The 16697-nt window shown below is 44.6% G+C and overlaps 1 protein-coding gene across 4 annotated transcripts; it reads right to left on the reverse strand.

Annotated features, from left to right (window-relative positions):
* Positions 1-1825: 1825 nt before the first annotated feature.
* Positions 1826-15881, reverse strand: stk38a (serine/threonine kinase 38a). 4 transcript variants are annotated; one of them, XM_015968689.3, is made up of 14 exons: positions 15482-15881; positions 13359-13496; positions 11349-11400; positions 10774-10896; positions 10234-10317; positions 10038-10161; positions 9779-9933; positions 6206-6317; positions 5554-5615; positions 4349-4466; positions 4153-4276; positions 3975-4070; positions 3608-3702; positions 1826-3538 (listed from the first exon to the last, which is right to left on the reverse strand). In XM_015968689.3, the coding sequence occupies exons 2-14, from the start codon at positions 13487-13489 to the stop codon at positions 3402-3404; spliced, it is 1413 nt and encodes a 470-aa protein (XP_015824175.1). In that variant the 5' UTR covers positions 13490-13496; positions 15482-15881; the 3' UTR covers positions 1826-3401. The 4 variants fall into 4 exon arrangements, with proteins under 4 accessions (XP_015824175.1, XP_015824172.1, XP_015824174.1 ...); XM_015968686.3 differs by having other exon boundaries at positions 1826-3541; XM_015968688.3 differs by having other exon boundaries at positions 1826-3541; positions 15372-15488.
* Positions 15882-16697: the final 816 nt, after the last annotated feature.

Raw genomic sequence — 16697 nt, forward strand, 5'->3', positions numbered from 1 at the left:
GGGGAGGATGAAGCCCCTGAGGAGGACACCACTAGGCAGGATCCGGTAGCTCAAGCGCTTCAGTGTTATGAAGATCATGTTTTACTGGAAAACCAATCGTTTAACATCTAAAAATGGAAATGACAATCAGAAAATTAAGAAATGCAGACTAAATCAAGCCTAAAAGTGTCAAATGTATCTGACCAGAAATTATTTGGTTTTGAAAATAATATCGATCCAGAGGTAAATTTTTACAATCTAAACAAATCGAAATCAGATTATTATGAAGAAGAGTTAAACAAACTTAAAATAGAAGGACTCTCTATCATACATTTTAGCAGCCTCTCGGAGTTCCTGCTGCTCTAAACATTAAAATAATTATTTAATTTTCTGTTCCTCACTTCTGATTACCTTCAATGGTGTCTGTTTGTTGCAACCAGCAGGTACAAAAACTAACTTGTTTTTATTAGACTGTTTTTCTGTCCTGCCTGTTTATTATCTTCCTGCATCTCCTCTCAATCCTAAAGAGAAACTGCTACCTGGGTTCATATATATTCACCTCATGAGTTACCTTTGAACTGCAGTTCTAAAAGATCTACCGACCGCTAAAACAGCGGAGTGCTCGCTGCTTGGCGGCCGTATCAGTGAGGTGCTTCACCGAGGACAAAACAGGTGATGCGCCCCGATCCACAGCAGCGAAAAGCATCAGGAACAAATAAAAGAATAAAAGACAGAAAACATAAAAGGAAATGAGCCGACATGAACGATCGCGTGTTAAATTAGTTTCTGAGGTGGCGACACCTGATTTGATAATGTTACTGTGGCCGTGCTCAGGACGCAGATGTCTGGAGTGCGTCATCAATCAGAGCTTTGCATGTGCAAGCTGGTTAAGGTTAGGATGGGGGTGAGGGGAAGGTTAAATTGCAAGAGGGTAAACGTCACAATTTGGTTAAATGACCGTTTTACGGCGGGTGTCAGTACCGACGCTCTGGCACAGCGCGTTGCCTCCCGACGGTCTATCACTGGCAAATCAAAAGTGAGACGGATGACAGAACCCCCCCGTGGTACTTGCTTGTTCCACATTCCACCCGGCCACAATAAAAAACTGCATGGTGGAGCAGTGGTTTGCACTGTTGCCTCGCAACACGAAGGTCGCAGGTTCGAAACTCGGCTGCGGCCTTTCTGCGTGGAGTTGCGTGTTCTCCCCATGCATGCGTGGGTTTCCTCCGGGTTCTCCGGTTTCCCCCACAGATCACAACATGCCCTATAGGTTAAAAAAAAATAATTGTAAGTTGCTTTGGGTAAAAGCATCTGCTAAGCACATGAACATAAACATAAAAAAACGGCCATTATTCACCTCCGCCGACTCAGACACCGGCCAAAATATGATACCCGGCCGTTAATTGAATACAGGCTAATATTAGAGGATTTACGGTATGTATATTTCTTTATTCTGATTTTTTCTTTACTCATTTATCGTAATATTTTTATTTTGTTTTACAATTATGTCTTGAATAAACAAGATCAATATATGGTTTGACTGAACATTAATATGATTTGTTAACACTGGGTTTTCCTGGGGGGGCCAGCAATTTTCTAGTGGTGGCCATGGCCACCCCTGGCCACCACTTGGGGGCGCCCTTGGACCCATGGGCCGACCGGAAGGGGAGGAGACTTAGGCTCCCTATAGAGGGTCTATCAATATATATGTCTGTGTCAGGCTCTACGGCGGCCCCTCACAGGCCATCGTAGAGGCTGACACTTGCATGTTTCAGACCCTTGGAAAACCGGAGAGATCCTGGCTGTAGTTCCCTCTGATCCCGGTGGAATAAACACAACACATCGGTTTTAAGTGCAGAGTAATTCATTGTCCAAAAGCATCAAATAAAACATCTGCCACACGTTACAAAGAGCAGTGGTTTAAATAATCTACACGCAGCTTCCCAAACCCCGCGGCGTACACACACACGCACACACACACACACACACACAAGCACACGTACACACACACACACACACACACATGCACACACGCAGCAAAGTAAACATTAAATAAAAAAGTGTCTGCTTCTCTAAAACATGAAAGCTGCTCTTCATCTACATCATACATAGAAAACACTCAGACCCCGCCCCCACCTCCACTGACCCCGCCCCCACCGCCACTGCTGTGGTCATAAAGTTCCTCATGGATCCAAACCCTGCTGGTTCCGTCCAGCAGAAACAGGCTTCCAGGTGTTCCTATCGCTCTGCCCAACCAGCTTCATTCCCAGCAGCGCTGCTCCGACTCCGCGCTTTAAAAACTAAATCTGCACAAAGTTCCGTTACATTCATTGGAAACGACAGCATTTTGGATCTGGTGTTCAGTGGAACCGGTTCAGCCCTGTGGATCAGAACCGGACCTCAGCTGCTCTAAAATCAACACGTGCACTTTCCCGGAGAGGCGATCGGGCTCAGTGACGGCAACGGTGCTCCGGGACGGGTAGCGGGAACGTGACTTCTCTCCTGATGCATGCTGGGTAATCCGGGCTAAGTAACTAAACTAAAACGTTAAAAACAAACATCAACTGTTTTATTGTTGACGTGTACGGTTTGGGTAAAAAAAACTTCACGATGAAACTCAAATCCGATCCGTTAAAAAGACGATTCAGTAAATCAAACCTTTAAAAGAAGTCGAGCCTTTTTAAAGCTCTAACGAGTTTATTTACCGAGCAGCCGGCGGTTTCCGGTCCGCACCGCGACGCTCCCGCAGCTCCCAGAGACCAGGCTGCTGATGAGTCAGCGTCAGCGTTCCCGGTGATGCCTTCCACTCCCAAACCGACTTTCTCCGCTCAGACTTTAAAACAGAACTAATCTAAAGAACGCAGCGTCCATCGTTAAAATAAATAAACGGGTCGGGGGCGGAGCCGAACCGGAGCGCCGTCACCGCTGAACACCTAACCCGACCGGAGTTTGTTCTCCTGTTCTCACATGCGTCAGAGCAACCGGGAGCAACCGGGAGAGTAGAAGCAGGAAGTTGGAAAAAGGAGGGAGAGGAAGATGAAGAAGAGTCGTGGATCAGCACCGGTCTTTGGTCGGGGCACCAGAACCAACAGCAGGAACATCTGGACAGAATCCCGGAAGAGCACCTGGTTTGAGCTGAAAAGTCCACGGGGCTGGGGGGCTTCGGAGGATCCGTCCGACTGCTGCTGGGCTAGAGGGAATGGGAAGGATGCTGGTTCTAAACCCAGAACAGGAGGAGGAAATTCCCGCTGATCCCAGTTCAGGCTGGTGTGGAGAAGGAGAAGTACCCTCAGAAGCATCAGAGTGAAAGCAGCAGGTTTCTGTGACGTTCCTATAAAACAAACGGGAGGAGACGAGCCTCGGCGCTGCGGATCCTCCCGGGTCTCGGCGGTTCCGCTCACCACAACCAGAACCGCCGGGATTCATCTCTTGGCCGACTTCATGTAGGAGGGGATGGCTCCCCGGGCCGTCAGCCCCTCGAAGCGTTTGTAGGTGTAGTTGATGAAGACCCAGTCCTTGTTCTTCAGGTCCACTTCCGTCTGGTTGGAAACGGGAGCGACTGCTGAACAGAAACACGCGTGACTTCAGGAATCACACGACACACGTTAACCGGGAACGGGACGCAGACCTGTCGGCGTCAGGATGTCCGAGTCGGGAAACTCGTCGAAGTTGGACGTGTCGTCGATGCTTTTGATGTTGATGGGAATGGCAGCAGGTCTCTCCCTGGAGCAGAACAGACGCTGGGTTAGGAAAAGCAGGATCTGATCAACACCCAGCAGGAAGTCTGGGTGGAGGAAAGCAGCCAAAGGCTCCAAACAGGCCAGCCGCTACGATATTAAATAAATCGGGTCCTTTTTTCCGTCTAGTGGCGGCGGCAGTCGGCCACAGAGGTGCCTGAAACTTATTTAAATCAGCCTTTAAAAATAATCAAAGCCTCCGTCAGTGAAAACACGACATCACTTCCTGTTGATCCGTTATGAGAACCCAGCGCTGACCTGATGTGGTCGTAGTCCACCCCCTCAAAGAAAGGATTGGATTTGATCTCCTCCACCCCCACAGCGCCGATCCGATGCTCCTCCTCACAGCAGAACCTGAAGAGAAACAGCCAAGCTATTGCAGGGTGGTACATAAATCTGAGGAGCATTTATTTTGAAGGCTGAGGTGATTTCCTGCCTGAGAATCAGGTCTTTGGCCTTCTCTGAGATGGGCACCTCCGGAGGGAACGTCAGCGTCTCTCTCCAGTTCATCACCTTCCTGTAGGTCTCCTGAGGCGTCTCCGAGCAGAACGGAGGGTAACCTGGAGAACCAGCACAACGTTTAGCACCAGAACCGGCCCGACCCGGCGCTCCTGAAGGCTGCCTCTGGTTACCTATCAGCATCTCGTACATGATGACCCCGAGGCTCCACCAATCACACAGCTTGTTGTATCCGTTCTGCATGAAGACCTCTGGAGCGATGTAGTCCGGCGTTCCCACCGTGGAGAAAGCCTGGAGCAGGAACGTGAGGTTATGCTGAGATGACCTTCATGTCAGATTAAAAATCACTTGTTCACTAGAATAAATCCTTGTGTGCAGCAGGAGAAGGGCGGGGTTAGGTCCGGTTCATGGATCCAACACCAACAGGATTAGAGCAGAACTCCACAAACGCGTCCGACTGAAACCCACATCGTCCTCTTTACCGGGCCTGAGCCATTCTAGGAAAAGATCCAAGTGCGACTTTTCTTGGAGAAATTTCGATTTCAGTTCAAATCAAGTTTCAACACAATATTCTTAATATAGAATAATATATAATTTTATATAAGTCATAAAAATCTGAAGCTAATTTACTCATTCTTTTCCAACGAGCTCGTGAAGCGTCTGAAATCATGAAACACGTTTTACCCGCTTGTTGGAACTAGCGTCAGAAATATTCTAACGCACTGAGGTCACACTGGAGCCGAGGCCCAAGTAAAAATCGAATCGCTCGCAAAGTTCCCGCGCTGCTCCTCTGTTCACATCAGGCGACAATGCTCGACGAGCGCATCTGCTCACCCCACGCCCGTGTGTGTGTGTGTGTGTGTTCATCTCTCTAGTCTGTTTAGATACACAAAAATGATCACTTTTATGAATCGTGGTGTTTTACTTTGAAAAATGCCTTTATTTTGTTAAATTTACCGGCCTGCCTCTTTTGTTTTGGTTGGACTTCCTGCCAGACTTGACGCAGAAAATGAGAGCTCACACCAAAACGATGGCTGCACAGCACGAGCCTTCGCGGCTGATGTGATCCAGGGGTTAGGCTCGGCTCCGGTGCACCCCCTCCCCCGCGTTGGCTGTTGCCGCGGTAACGCGGGGCAAACCCCTGGATGTCTAAAAGAGATCCTGGTTCTGTCATGAGCGCAAAGCTTTGATGATCACAGGATCTCGTTATTTAAAATTGGAATTTCGGTCCAAAAACAACCGGTCAGTCAGCGCTACTTTTGACCGTCCCATTTAGGAAAACTAGCTAGACATCTCTGATCTTCTGGTTCTGAATGAAAGTTTTACTTTGAAGCTGAACCTGGGTGTGTTCATGGTGTATTTATACGCTCAGACTCACCAGCTGCCTCCTGTTTCTCTTCCAGGTTTCTGCTTTCCTCTTGGAGTTCATGTTCTGAAAGGCTGCAAAGAAACCACACGGCTCAGTGTGTGTGTGTGTGTGTGTGTGTGTGTGTGCGTGTGTGTGTGAGACAGGGTGACATGTTACTTCTGCTGCACGCTTCCAGCATTTTACACCAAACACAAAGTTTTCAGCAGAACATCCAAACTTGTCCGATTTGGGAAAAAACACTTCAGTGGAGGTTTTGTGGGAATGTGAGACCAGAACCGTGGCGGAGAGGAAGTGGGCGAGTGTTAGCAGCGTTAAATGCATCAGCATGATACCCTTTACCATTAATACCATCATCAATAAGAATAATTATTGTTATAACAGGAAGTTAGAAATGAGACTTCAGTAGCTGGTAAACACACATCGGGCATTAAACTTATTTTCTGCATTAAATAATCTCAGATTTTCACCAGCTGATCCATTCCTGCAGGACAAATCTAATCAATCCTTCTATAAACATGTTTATCTGCAGGAAGGATTCCTGTTGCCTAAACTGGGTTTAACTCTAACTGGAGAAGCAACAACACGCCTAGTCCTGGCCCGCACGTCTGACTCAAACATCAAAGCCTAAACCGGGACATGTGGGTGAGTGCAGCTGCCTGACTTTGTTTGCTGAAGTCACTGGGCAGGCTGTGGTTCAGGTTCTTGTAGAAGTCCGTACGATGAGCCTTCTTTAACCCCGTGCACAGCCCGAAGTCGGAAAGCTTCACGTGACCCTGGAAAGCACATGACCACACGTTAGGAGCAATCCGATAACTCACAGACAAAAACAGACGTAACAAAAACGACTGATGATGCAACAAAAACAAGCGTAACAAAAATTGGCATATCAAAACACAGACGTAACAAAAATGACGTAACAAAAACGACTGATGATGTAATAAAAACGACGTAGCAAAAACAGATGTAATAAAAACGACCGATGATGTAACAAAAGCAGATGTAACAAAAACGACTGATGATGTAACAAAAACAGACGTAACAAAAACAAACGTAACAAAATCAGACGTAACAAAAACGACTGATGTAACAAAATCAGACGTAACAAAAACAGACGTAACAAAAACAAACGTAACAAAATCAGACGTAACAAAAATGACCGATGTAACAAAATCAGACGTAACAAAAACGACTGATGACATAACAAAAGCAGACGTAACACAAACAGATGTAACAAAAACGACTGATGACGTAACAAAAGCAGACGTAACACAAACAGATGTAACAAAAGCAGACGTAACACAAACAGATGTAACAAAAGCAGACGTAACACAAACAGATGTAACAAAAGCAGACGTAACACAAACAGATGTAACAAAAGCAGACGTAACACAAACAGACGTAACAAAAACGACTGATGACATAACAAAAGCAAATGTAACAAAAACGACTGATGATGTAACAAAAACAGACGTAACAAAAACAAATGTAACACAAACAGACGTAACAAAAGCAGATGTAACACAAACAGATGTAACAAAAACGACTGATGACGTAACAAAAGCAGACGTAACACAAACAGATGTAACAAAAGCAGACGTAACACAAACAGATGTAACAAAAGCAGACGTAACACAAACAGATGTAACAAAAGCAGACGTAACACAAACAGACGTAACAAAAACGACTGATGACGTAACAAAAGCAGACGTAACAAAAACAAACGTAACAAAATCAGACGTAACAAAAACGGCCGATGTAACAAAATCTGACGTAACAAATACAGACGTAACAAAAACAAACGTAACAAAATCAGACGTAACAAAAACGACTGATGTAACAAACTCAGATGTAACAAAAACAAACGTAACAACATCAGACGTCACAACAACGGCTGATGACGTAACAAAAGCAGACGTAACACAAACAGATGTAACAAAAGCAGACGTAACACAAACAGATGTAACAAAAGCAGACGTAACACAAACAGATGTAACAAAAGCAGACGTAACACAAACAGACGTAACAAAAACGACTGATGTAACAAAATCAGACGTAACAAAAACGACTGATGACATAACAAAAGCAGACGTAACAAAAACGACTGATGATGTAACGAAAACAGACGTAACAAAAACAAACGTAACAAAATCAGACGTAACAAAAACGACCGATGTAACAAAATCAGACGTAACAAAAACAAACGTAACAAAATCAGACGTAACTAAAACGACTGATGACGTAACAAAAGCAGACGTAACTAAAACGACTGATGACGTAACAAAAGCAGACGTAACACAAGCAGATGTAACAAAAGCAGACGCAACACAAACAGATGTAACAAAAGCAGACGTAACAAAAACAGACGTAACAAAAACGACTGATGACGTAACACAAGCAGATGTAACAAAAGCAGACGTAACACAAGCAGATGTAACAAAAGCAGACGTAACACAAACAGATGTAACAAAAGCAGACGTAACACAAACAGATGTAACAAAAACAGACGTAACAAAAACGACTGATGACGTAACACAAGCAGATGTAACAAAAGCAGACGTAACACAAGCAGATGTAACAAAAGCAGATGTAACACAAGCAGATGTAACAAAAGCAGACGTAACACAAGCAGATGTAACAAAAGCAGACGTAACACAAACAGATGTAACAAAAGCAGACGTAACACAAGCAGATGTAACAAAAGCAGACGTAACACAAGCAGATGTAACAAAAGCAGACGTAACACAAGCAGATGTAACAAAAGCAGACGTAACACAAGCAGATGTAACAAAAGCAGACGTAACACAAGCAGATGTAACAAAAGCAGACGTAACACAAACAGATGTAACAAAAGCAGACGTAACACAAACAGACGTAACAAAAACAGACGTAACAAAAATGACTGATGACGTAACACAAGCTGATGTAACAAAAGCAGACGCAACACAAACAGATGTAACAAAAGCAGACGTAACAAAAACAGACGTAACAAAAACGACTGATGACGTAACACAAGCAGATGTAACAAAAGCAGACGTAACACAAGCAGATGTAACAAAAGCAGACGTAACACAAACAGACGTAACAAAAGCAGACGTAACAAAAATGACTGATGAAGTAACACAAGCTGATGTAACAAAAGCAGACGCAACACAAACAGATGTAACAAAAGCAGACGTAACAAAAACAAACGTAACAAAATCAGACGTAACTAAAACGACTGATGACGTAACAAAAGCAGACGTAACACAAGCAGATGTAACAAAAGTAGACGTAACACAAGCAGATGTAACAAAAGTAGACGTAACACAAGCAGATGTAACAAAAGCAGACGCAACACAAACAGATGTAACAAAAGCAGACGCAACACAAACAGATGTAACAAAAGCAGACGCAACACAAACAGATGTAACAAAAGCAGACATAACAAAAACAGACGTAACTAAAGCTGACGTAACAAAAACGACTGATGACGTAACAAAAGCAGACGTAACAAAATCTGACGTAACAAAAACGATGCAACAGCAGCTACATTCCTCCAAACAGCTGATTAAAGAGTTCATATATCCTGCTCTCTGGTTTTTAATCAGGATTTATTATTGAGCTTCAGGTGAGATGTGTGGTAAGCATATATGTTTGAGGCTATTATTGTGAAGGATTAGAGGAAGTTCCCCTGCTCCACCAGCACCTTGTATTAATAACATCTAAACATAGTTTATGCATGACTTCCTTTTCCTGGAAAGAGGACACGGGCTCTTTCCTCAATTTTTACTTTTTTGAATCCATGTTTTAAATTTATCCTGAAAACATTTTGACTTTATTCCCGACACGAGTTCCTGGGATGACTTTGAGCTCCCCCACATGTGTGGACATGGGCTCCTTCTACTAAGACCTTATGGTTATTTATAGACACCTGATACTGACTTACATTTGTCGTCGCCTTGATTTTAGGATATTTAACAACATTTTTCTTTTGTTTAATTTTTGTTAATTACAGTCGACTCATCTGTAACAGCTGGGACTTTTTAAACCACACCAAAGGGTCACCAGAGGTCAATGCTCCACGGTATAAAGATGAACCTGGATGATCTTTACATGTTTCAGTTACTTCTCTCTGAAGCTTTCTTTTGCACATTACAGAACACATTGAACATAAAACTTTATCGGCAACGATGCGCTCAGACAGACCAGCTGAGGGTGGGATTTCTAAACGGGTTTAAATGGAGACGAGTCTCACCCGGGCGTCCAGCAGCAGGTTGTCTGGTTTGATGTCTCTGTGGATGAAGCCCAGCTGGTGGATGGAGTCGATGGCCAGAACCGTCTCAGCGATGTAGAACTGAGTCGCTTCTTCTGTCAACGTGTCCTTCTTCATCAGCAGCGTCATCATGTCTCCTGCAGCAGAGTGGCGTTAGCTCTCAGCTCTGAAGACACAGCCGTCTCTACCAGCGACACCAGAACGAGGCCCTGAAGGGTTAGGACCCTGAAGCTGGTCTCACCTCCAGGAAGAAACTCCATGATGAGGTAGAGGTTCATCTTGTCCTGGAAGCTGTAGAACATTTTGACCACCCACAGGCTGTCCGCCTCCACCAAGATGTCCCGCTCGGCTCGGATGTGTCCAACCTGCAGGTGGGAGGACTCGGTACGTTACCTTCGTCCAACAGACACGCCGGTGTGGACAAACGTCCGTCTCACCTGTTCCTTCTCCAGCATGTCGGCTTTCCGTAGGATTTTCATGGCGTAGACGTGACCCGTGTCTTTCTTTTGCACCAGACGGACCTGAAGATTCAAATCAAACCCAAAGACCAGGTTTCCTGTGATGATTTTATCAGCTAACAACACTAAAATCTAACATGTTCGTCTCATCCTCTGTTAGAAACTTTGGTCATAATAACAGATTATTTCATACAATAAAGTATGTATGATAAAATATTACGAGGTTATACACAAACTCTGATGATTCCTTACTCGTGTATAAAATCCATAGAGCCACGGTAAACACCCCTGGTCTGGTTATTATGGAATACAACAAATGTACGGGATTGTATGAATGTTTCCTTTAGGTATTTATTGACATAAACACCAACACTGTGCTCCAGAAGAGCTGCTTTATCATCCTCCCTTCCTGTGATCCCATCTTCATTAGAGAACAACCATGTTCTGCGTTCTGAAGGCACCGTGACCACAAACGTGGTTAAAACGCTTGTGTGGATTAAATCAGAACAAAGATTTTACCTCTCCAAAAGCTCCTCGACCAATCACCTTCAGGGACTCGAAGTCCTCCAGACCCAGTCGGGTTCGCTTCAAGCGCAGGAACTCCGTTTCCTTCCTGGCGTGTTCGGAGCGGCGGAGTCGCTTCTGGCAGAAACAAGAGAAAGGTGGTCTTATTATTATTATTATGAAGGAGGAAGTCATCGGGAAGACATTCGACACTCCGGAAAGTCTAAAACGTATTCCACTGTTAAAATATCCCAAACTTCTCAGCGTTACAGCCACAGATGAATCCTAATAAATGACTAAATATGATAATAAAACCAACTCCTCTGACTGTGTCCACGTTTCAGACTAAAGATGTGTGGACGGGCGGATTCACATATGCATCTGACTGAATCTCAGCTCTGAGATTAAATCAGTTTCAATATCAGATTAAAAGTACACACGTAGATGATTTCTTCAGACATCTGCTGTAAAAGCACCAGACTGTCGACCGTTTGCTGGTCTCAGAGCCGTGATGAACGACTCGTGGCTGAGTAAGAATCACTAAAACTGAACAGAACAATAACAGACGTCAGCGTGATCCAGGAGCTCACCTCTTCATCAGCCAGACCCTCCTGGTCCATCACCTTCTCCAGCTTCTGCTGCCTGGTGACACAATTTAAGATGTGGTTCACTTGTTTAATCAGCACATCTGCAGTGGTCTGTAACGGGAACAAATGCTCTCCAAGTCGTTCTCTGAGGGAAAAGCTCAGATGCACCTGTTTCAGTACAAGCCAGCTTCAGACGACAGGATCTGGACTCCTGTGGTCCTTACACACTCGCATCCGCTCCACCCCGCCTGGACCGGGTTGGGAGTGTTCTCAAAACTGTGTGTACTGAAACTCTTAATTTCCCTCTGGGATTAATAAAGTATCTTTGAATTGCATTTAGGAAGCCATGAATTTTCCCAACAGACGTCTTTCCAGTCCTCTTCTCGAGGAGGTCTGCCTGGAGTGGAACAGGGCCCACATGCCTACTGCTGACTGGCTGGCTCAAAAGCACGCCTACCATTAGGGGGAGCCTCCGATTGGTCGGATAGAATCAGCCCAGCGATTCGTTATCATTCTGGATGCTGAGGGGGTAACGACCCTCTGTGTGTAGGACGCACACACACCCTAACCTAAAGTAAAAGCTAATTTACACCATACCTTTAAGACCAAGTGTTAGGGTGCTTCACCAGCAAAATGTCCATGCACGCACACGCACACACACACACACACACACACACACACACACACACACACACACACACACACACACACACACACACACACACACACACACACACCTTTAGATCATGAAAAGCCATTTAAGACTAAAGAAGATACTTAAACACAAACACAACTGATGTGTGAGTCTAACACATAATTGAATAAAGTGTGTTTGCACTCACACACACGTTCCTAGCTGTGATTAAGCGCCAAGCTAAAAACCACCAAATCCCAGGAAAGGTCAAGCCTTCCTTCCAGCAGGAAATCTAATCCAGTAAAATTATCCAACTTCTCGTTTTAGATCTAATAAATTCATAACTTTTATTTAATGACCCTCTTGTTGTTGTCCACTCAACGCACCAAAGACACCTGCTGACACACAGATGGTTCCCACTTCCACCCACAGTGGAAATGGAAAGGAGAACTGGAGTCCACGGGGGAATAACACAGAGCCACGGGTTCTGATAAGCAGACAACAGCTGGGTTCTAGGTCAAACTGAAGAAGTAGAACCAAGGAGGACGTCAAAGACAAGCGAGAGTTCCACCAAGAGGAACAGGAACCGCTATCTGAGCTCTCCAGCATGGAGATGAACATGTCCCCATTGTTCCACAGAGACTGGCTGACCCAGACAAGAGCTGAGCAGGTCAGACTTCCTCACTAGTGACACGTAACAGCTCCTCAGGTCAACACTCACCTGTCCTCCTACAACTCGGAGACAAGAGACGCTCCTCTGAGGACAGTGATAGTGCTTTCTGCTGAACAACATTAAACCATCTGTGTGAAACCAACAGTTGGACTTTTCTCACCGGGTGGTTTCACAAGCAGTACCACCTTAAACACGTGATCTAAAACCACACGTGTGTTAGCATCAGAACAATAATGGTCCAAATGAGTCACATGATGGGCTGACGTTAATGCGACTGTGGTGAGAACTTCCAACCCTGAGAAGCTTTAGGATGGGAGGCAAAACGTCCTCCAAGAGGAGAAGTCCAGCTGCCTGTTGTTTCAACTCTTGTGAGTAATCTGTGATGCAACTCATCGCAGCAGGAAACGGTCCTGCCCCAACTTCACCGTGACACAACCCACATCCTCCAGTCAGAAACACAAATCCCAACGTCAGGTTGATGACTTCAGCGTGTTAAAACAACCAGAGCTGCTTCACCAATCAGTTCGGAAAAATGTCAAATAGAACAATAAAATGTTTAGAAATATTTAAATAAATCCTGCACCTGCTCTGTTCGGGGCTCTGTCAGAGTTCAAGCCAAGAAGAAAAACAGCTACTTTAAATGTTCAAGCAGGTAAAATCCTTTAAACTTTTAGTTCTGGAAACAAAATGATCAGAGTAGTTTTACCTCATCTCTCTCTCCTCGTGTTGGGCGATCAGGTTACTGTAGAAGTTCTCCAGAGTCACTTTGGCCATGGTGACCCGTTCCTTGGTGTGGTTACTCATGGAGGAGAACGAGCTCTGGCCAGTCATCGCCATACTTTGTCTGGAAAACCAAAACTAAAGTGATCAGAACTTCCTGTCCCCCCCTTAAACTGTGTTGCAGTAAATATAAATAATACATCTGGTAATTATAGGCAGACGGTTGACGTTTTCAATCCAAGCCCTCATACAACATTACAGCAGGCAGCGTCTTAAATTACAGCCTTAAATTACATATCCGTGGAAGATAAACGATAGATGGACAGTTCAGGTTCATTTCCTGTTACATGACAGGTTGAATCCCAGCTTTACGCCACACAACTGGAACAATAACATCTTCTTCTCTCCATCTGTCCAGTTTCTGATGAACAACTTTAGAAATACGAGGAATGAAACTGTGTTTCAGTTGATCTGAATTCAAAAAGCTAATTTATCATCTAACGTATACCTGAGAAAAATTACGACATATCTAAACATTTATATTAAAAATAAACCTCTTGGAAGTTTAAACCTGAAAATGAGAGACTACACCTTTTGAGCACCAGGTAGTGAAGCCAGACTCAACTTAAACTTCCAAAAACTGAAAATATTCCTCTTAGCTTCTTGGAAGCGTCACAAGATCCGTTTTACACAAACGCAAGTCTGACATTTCTAAAGAGCATCAGAGCTGTTCAAGTTAACAGATCACCTGCCTGGAAGGGTTTTTTAAAAAGGTTTAATATGATTTGATTACACTGATAGAGCTTTAAGGGGTTTTTTCCCTCTTGAGGTCAACTTCAAAACAGTTCCAGGGGGTTTGTAAGAAAGAAAACAAGCTGCACGCTCCAGCTCGCAGCAACAATTCTCTGTTAAAATGAACCTGGGCTGAACTTAAAAACTGGAACTAAACGATGAGAAAACGGTTGGCTAAAACAAGAAGAGGAAGGCAGCCATTGAGCAATGCTGTGTCAACTGATAAATGCAGTAAACAACAGAATTATTTAATCATACTTAAGTCGTTTGGATGCGCCAGCTCTGATGCAGGTATCCCAAAAAGGATAGAAGCAGCTTCAGATGACGCAGGTTTTTTAATTCAGAATCAATTTCACCAACACGTAAAAGCCATCATTTTACTACTATGTGCAAACGACTTTTTGAAACGAGGAAACACAAAAAAAATAAAAATAATAAAAAACAATTACATTCACACTGGTAGTTTACTGGCTATTTGAATGACTGAATCCACGACTTCAAAGCTAGCAGCCCATCCCCGAGGCTTCTGTAAAACATCTTCATAACATTTGCATGAACGCAAAAAGGTAGTCTGCCCTGTTAAGTAGGTCTAAACTTAAACTGGGTGTGTTTCAAAGTCAAAATTACCTTGAATAAAGTGTTTTATTTCCTGCTCAATTAAACATTAAGTCACAAGTCGGTGGTAAAAAGCAAACAATGAGGGGAAGTTTAAATAATCACTAAACTGACCTAACCAGCCCTGAAAAAAAACGTAGCTAGTTTCGGTTGGAATGTAATGCCGCAGTTAGATAACTTTCATTAGAAGGAATCCCTTAAAGTCCTTAACCCACGAAGTTAAACATTACCTGGTTTCCTGTTGAGATAATAAATTTTACTTTTCCCTAACTTTCAGGTTCGTAAACAAACGTCTTATCCCGCTAACAGCACTCAGCTAGCTAGTTAGCTATTAAAGTTCTTGGCTTCATCAAGCTAGTCCGGAGAAGTAATGACAATGCCGGAAATATTTTCAAAATAAAGCTCCCCTCGACAAAGCAACAATGACTTAAAGGCATAATCATAAAGTGGACTTTTAATTTGACAGTCTTTACCGGAAATTCCTCATACGTTTAAACAAGTCTTACAAGTAGAAGTTCTTTAAGCCAACAGCTAAGTGAAAGTTAGCAAGTAAACGCTGTTTGCTACCCGAGGTCTTTGTGTGCAAACTGACCTTCATGCGGTGGAAAACAGTCAACAATAACTTCAGAACTAAACTAAAAGTCCGCCATGCTAACTAGTAGTGGTTTATTCCGTCTGTCATGTCAGTCTTTGTTCGCTTACCTTGATCGAAGGTGGGGTATCTGCCGCGTCTCTTGCTCTACACCGAGGGCGGTGCATCCTCCTCGCTTTCTACTCAGTTGCCACCTAGCGGCTCCGAGTGGACCTGTCAATTTATTTATTTACTTTTATTTAACCAGATGAGTCAACTTTGTCTTTTTGTCAATAATATGATCAAACATTTCTGTACTTAGCTAAATCTATTTTACTCTACTGTATATTGTTAAAATATAAATGTACTTATTTTATTTTATATGATCGCATGTGCCATTTTTATCTCTATTAAAAATTATATATTATATATATTCGTCGTCTTCCTCCGCTTATCCGGGTCCGGGTCACGGGGCAGCATCCCAACTAGGGTGCTCCAGACTGTCCTCTCCCCGGCCACCTCCACCAGCTCCTCCGGCAGGACCCCAAGGCGTTCCCGGACCAGATTGGAGATGTAACATCTCCAGCGTGTCCCGGGTCGACCCGGGGGCCTCCTGCCGGCAGGACATGCCCGAAACACCTCCCCAGGGAGGCGTCATGGGGCATCCTGACCAGATGCCCAAACCACCTCAACTGGCTCCTTTCGATCCGGAGGAGCAGCGGTTCTACTCCGAGTCCCTCCCGAATGTCCGAGCTCCTCACCCTATCTCTAAGGCTGAGCCCGGCCACCCTACGGAGGAAACTCATTTCGGCCGCTTGTATCCGCGATCTCGTTCTTTCGGTCATTACCCAAAGCTCATGACCATAGGTGAGGATTGGGACGTAGATCGACCGTTAAATCGAGAGCCTGGCTTTCTGGCTCAGCTCCCTCTTCACCACAACAGATCGGCTCAGCGTCCGCATCACTGCAGACGCCGAACCGATCCACCTGTCGATCTCCCGATCCCTCCTACCCTCACTCGTGAACAAGACCCCGAGATACTTAAACTCCTCCACTTGTGGTAGGACCTCTCCCCCGACCCGGAGTTGGCAAGCCACCCTTTTCCGGTCGAGAACCATGGTCTCAGATTTGGAGGTGCTGATCCTCATCCCAGCCGCTTCACACTCGGCCGCGAACCTACCCAGCAAGAGCTGAAGGTCAGAGCTGGATGAAGCTAGGAGGACCACATCATCCGCAAAAAGCAGAGACGAGATTCTCCTGCCACCAAACTCGACACACTCCACACCACGGCTGCGCCTAGAACTTCTGCCCATAAAGGTAATGAACAGAACCGGTGACAAAGGGCAG

This window comes from Nothobranchius furzeri, chromosome 15 (genome assembly GCF_043380555.1).
Source record: "Nothobranchius furzeri strain GRZ-AD chromosome 15, NfurGRZ-RIMD1, whole genome shotgun sequence".
Taxonomy (NCBI): Eukaryota; Metazoa; Chordata; class Actinopteri; order Cyprinodontiformes; family Nothobranchiidae; genus Nothobranchius; species Nothobranchius furzeri.

Coding starts and splice junctions, on each gene's coding strand:
- stk38a (XM_015968686.3), bottom strand. CDS start 13,489: ATGGCGATGACTGGCCAGAGCTCGTTCTCCTCCATGAGTAACCACACC. Junction 10,897..11,348: donor AGGGTCTGGCTGATGAAGAG/GTGAGCTCCTGG, acceptor TGTTTCTGCCAG/AAGCGACTCCGCCGCTCCGA. Junction 3,542..3,607: donor GGACATCCTGACGCCGACAG/GTCTGCGTCCCG, acceptor GTTTCTGTTCAG/CAGTCGCTCCCGTTTCCAAC.